Source organism: Pterocles gutturalis, unplaced genomic scaffold (assembly GCF_000699245.1).
Source record: "Pterocles gutturalis isolate BGI_N339 unplaced genomic scaffold, ASM69924v1 scaffold9990, whole genome shotgun sequence".
NCBI classification, from domain to species: domain Eukaryota; kingdom Metazoa; phylum Chordata; class Aves; order Pterocliformes; family Pteroclidae; genus Pterocles; species Pterocles gutturalis.
This window is the reverse complement of record NW_010143411.1, coordinates 10,588-13,706: the sequence shown is the minus strand read 5'-3', so window position 1 is coordinate 13,706 and position 3,119 is coordinate 10,588. Positions and strand designations below refer to the sequence as shown.

At 42.9% G+C, this 3,119-nt stretch overlaps 1 protein-coding gene across 1 annotated transcript in view; it reads right to left on the bottom strand.

The window, feature by feature from the left end:
* The window catches only part of LEPR (leptin receptor), a gene marked incomplete at its 5' end in the record, with an annotated part of 11,787 nt that overhangs the window by 373 nt on the left and 8,295 nt on the right, over positions 1-3,119 (bottom strand). Inside the window, one exon of the mRNA XM_010084725.1 lies at positions 5-480. Coding sequence (XP_010083027.1) covers positions 5-480 — 476 coding nt within the window. The remainder of the gene's footprint in view (positions 1-4; positions 481-3,119) is intronic.

The following is a 3,119-nucleotide window of genomic DNA, read 5'->3' as shown; positions in this document are numbered from 1 at the left end:
GGAAAGAGTCTTGCTGGGCTGCCCGCCTGGCAGGTCAGCTAATATGAGGAACGCCCCGTTTCCCACCTCCCAGGAGCTCCTGGAGAAGGCGCCTGTAACTAAAGGATCTTCAGCTAGGAAGCGTTGATCCAAACAACTTCTTAGGCTCATTTTCTGTTTGCAAAGCCCACTGGATCCGCAGTTACTGATAACGCTGGCGTATTTAATATCAGACTGCCTTGTACTGTCTCCTCTGATTTGGTCATCGCGGGAGCTCTCAGAGAAGCCGCTCTGATCGAAATGGCTGCTAGAACAGGCAGAGTCATGTTCAGAGTCTGGAATTTTTGTAAACATTGAATCAATTACTAAAAAATCTTCCGCGTCTTCTTTCAACACTTTGGTAACACTGATGTCTTCCAGCACTATTTCTGGTTCCAGAAGAAGCGGCTCAAATGACATTGCTTCAGGGCGCTTGATAAAAAGATGCTCAAAAGTTTCAGGCTAGAAGAAAAGATATATTTTAATGCTCATCTATTACTTAATAGCTTTATTTCAGTATGAAGCTACTGATTTTAAGAATCACAGACAAAAACCCCACAGTTCTAGTAGGAGTATATAGCTGTAAACACTCTAAAACACATTTCCCCTTTTCTTTACATCTGTGTGTGGGTGAAGATTGATGGACAAGACAAAAAAAGCGAGAACCTGTGTGTCAGGTGCTGCAAGGCAAGCGTTCTGGGAGCGCTCAGTCCTCCAGCCAAGGCAGCGAATCGTTTCAGCTGAAACAGAAGCAGCTGAATGGTCCCATTCCTTTCCAACGTGCACATATTGGTAAAAACACACGCAGTGCTTTGCAACGTGAAGGCCTTATGCCCTTAGATTCCTTGGCTTTTTATTTAGATTGTATAAACAAGAATCTTAATGATTTACATGTCAACTGAAGTAACTTTCCCTGCTAGGATTGTATTATTCAGGGTCAAATTCAGCCTTTCCATGGTATTTTTAGAGCATTCCCATCCGAAGAGCAGCTGTGTGTTTGAACTGCATGAAGAGAAGCACACATTTATTTTGGAGAAATGTCCGCTTTACTACCACCTGATGTATACGCACGTAAAGCAGACACCAGCATGAACCGACAGGGAAATCGGAACTCCCAGCTACAAAGGAAAATTCACTTGAGCAAACATATATTTCCTAATGAATTCAAGACAAAACAAATAGATAAAAACAGATTTTGTGTATATTAGCAAAGCATATTTTACAGCAGGAAAGCTGCCAAAACAACGAGAAACATGTCAAAATACTTCGACTAGTACACAATTATAGCAAAGAGAACACTAACATGTCTTGGGCCACTGCTCTAGTCTAGACTAGCTCCCAGTGATGCCTGTGCCCTCGTGTGGCAAAGCTGGTGAGCTCGTTTCCAACTGCTTCAGTACTTGCCCCACACGGAAACCAACCTGCACGCTGGAATCTCTCCTACTCTTCAAAATAATGCCAAGAACCACACAGAAAATTAACCAGGTGCTGTAACAAGCTGCAGGCTGCTGCTATACCAAATATATCAAGCCCGAATCATGGGAATTCATCTTGCCCCATGAAAGCTCTCCTCCCTCTCACAGGTTTGCCAGGAATGGACCCAGGAACGCAATACACCAAGCCTGACCTGTAAGCCAGTTACGACCCCTGAGACAGGTTGAAGTCAAAATTACTTTGCACTCTAGTTGCTAAACACGGATATATCAAAATGCACCATTGGCCCAGTTCTGCCACGACCAGATTTTGACTTTCACTCTATTTCACTTCACACATTGCAACTACCCCCATGGACATAGCAGGGTAGTTTACATATGCGTGAGTATTTAGAAGATTAATATTAATTTCCCTGCAAGATATGTGTAGTTGTGCTTAAGTAATTTCTCCAGCATTAGGTCTCTAAAGCTTCTTTGTTTTCTTTTACTATCGTATTGAGCAAAGGAGAGGAATTTTTATGAGCCCAGCGCTTCCCAGGATGCAGCCACGGGAGCAGCGGTGTCGGACTGGTCTGGGATTTAACAAACAGCGCGAGTAAAACACACGCAGCTTTCCAGACCAAACCAGAGGCACACACTCTGCTGTCGCCAGACGCTGTGACTGCTGCCACTCTTCACTCCATCCAACCACAACTGCATCTTCCCCAGCAGAAGGATTTCCAGGAGCTTCACTTAACGTTAAACCATACACTGTGATGTATCAGAGAAGTTAAGTACTTCAGCACATTAAAAAGCCACAAAAAAAAATAAGTTAAAAAAAAAGGCAGAAACTGCCCTAACACCACTGAAACTAGATTTTCCTTGAGGATTTCTGGCTTGTTTTTTCAAACACAGACCTAATGTTAGAGATGATTCAGGCATCTGCATTGACGTGGCTGCATGTTTAAATGATAACAAATGAAGAAGCCATATAAATAAAATGCACATTAGTATTTTGAGGAAAAAGCAGCAAACAAAAAAAGCAAGGCACAACACACACGCCGTTTCTGCATTCTCCGAGTTGCTGCTGCACCCAGATCATAGAAAAAGGTTAAAAGACCACAGTGGGAATACCATGTGCTTGTGTAAACAAGAGATGTGATCACTTGGATATGCCGGGAGTCAGCTGAAACTCCCAAGCTAGCTCTCATTTAGAACAAATACTCAATTAGAAAAAAAAAAAAACCAAACCAAGCACTTTCAAGTTAAGTCAATAACTGGGCAAATCTTGCGCTCAAGCTGGATAAATCCCAAACCAGTCTGATGTCTCTGCTTCCAGGGCTGCATCCTGGGAAGGGCCGGGCTCTTTAAACTCCTTTTGAAAGCCAGGGCTTGAAAGAATTCAGCCCTTTGCCAGTCCCAGCCTTAGTCAGCAGGGCAGTCATCAAAATTTAAACCCATCAAATCTAAAGTCAGTGTTCCTGCCTCTGCAAGTGACAAACCCTGTTGTGGTCTGTAATACGGCACTTGCTCCTCATTTTTGCAAGGGCATTTTAGATTTTTGACAGAGCTGCTTGCAGGATTCGTTATATTTAAACAAATCAGCATTGTATTGTATCTGTGCTTCCTGTCTTCTGAATATAAATAGAAAAATCTTTAACAATTCTGTATAGGAAGCCTGGGAGCTGG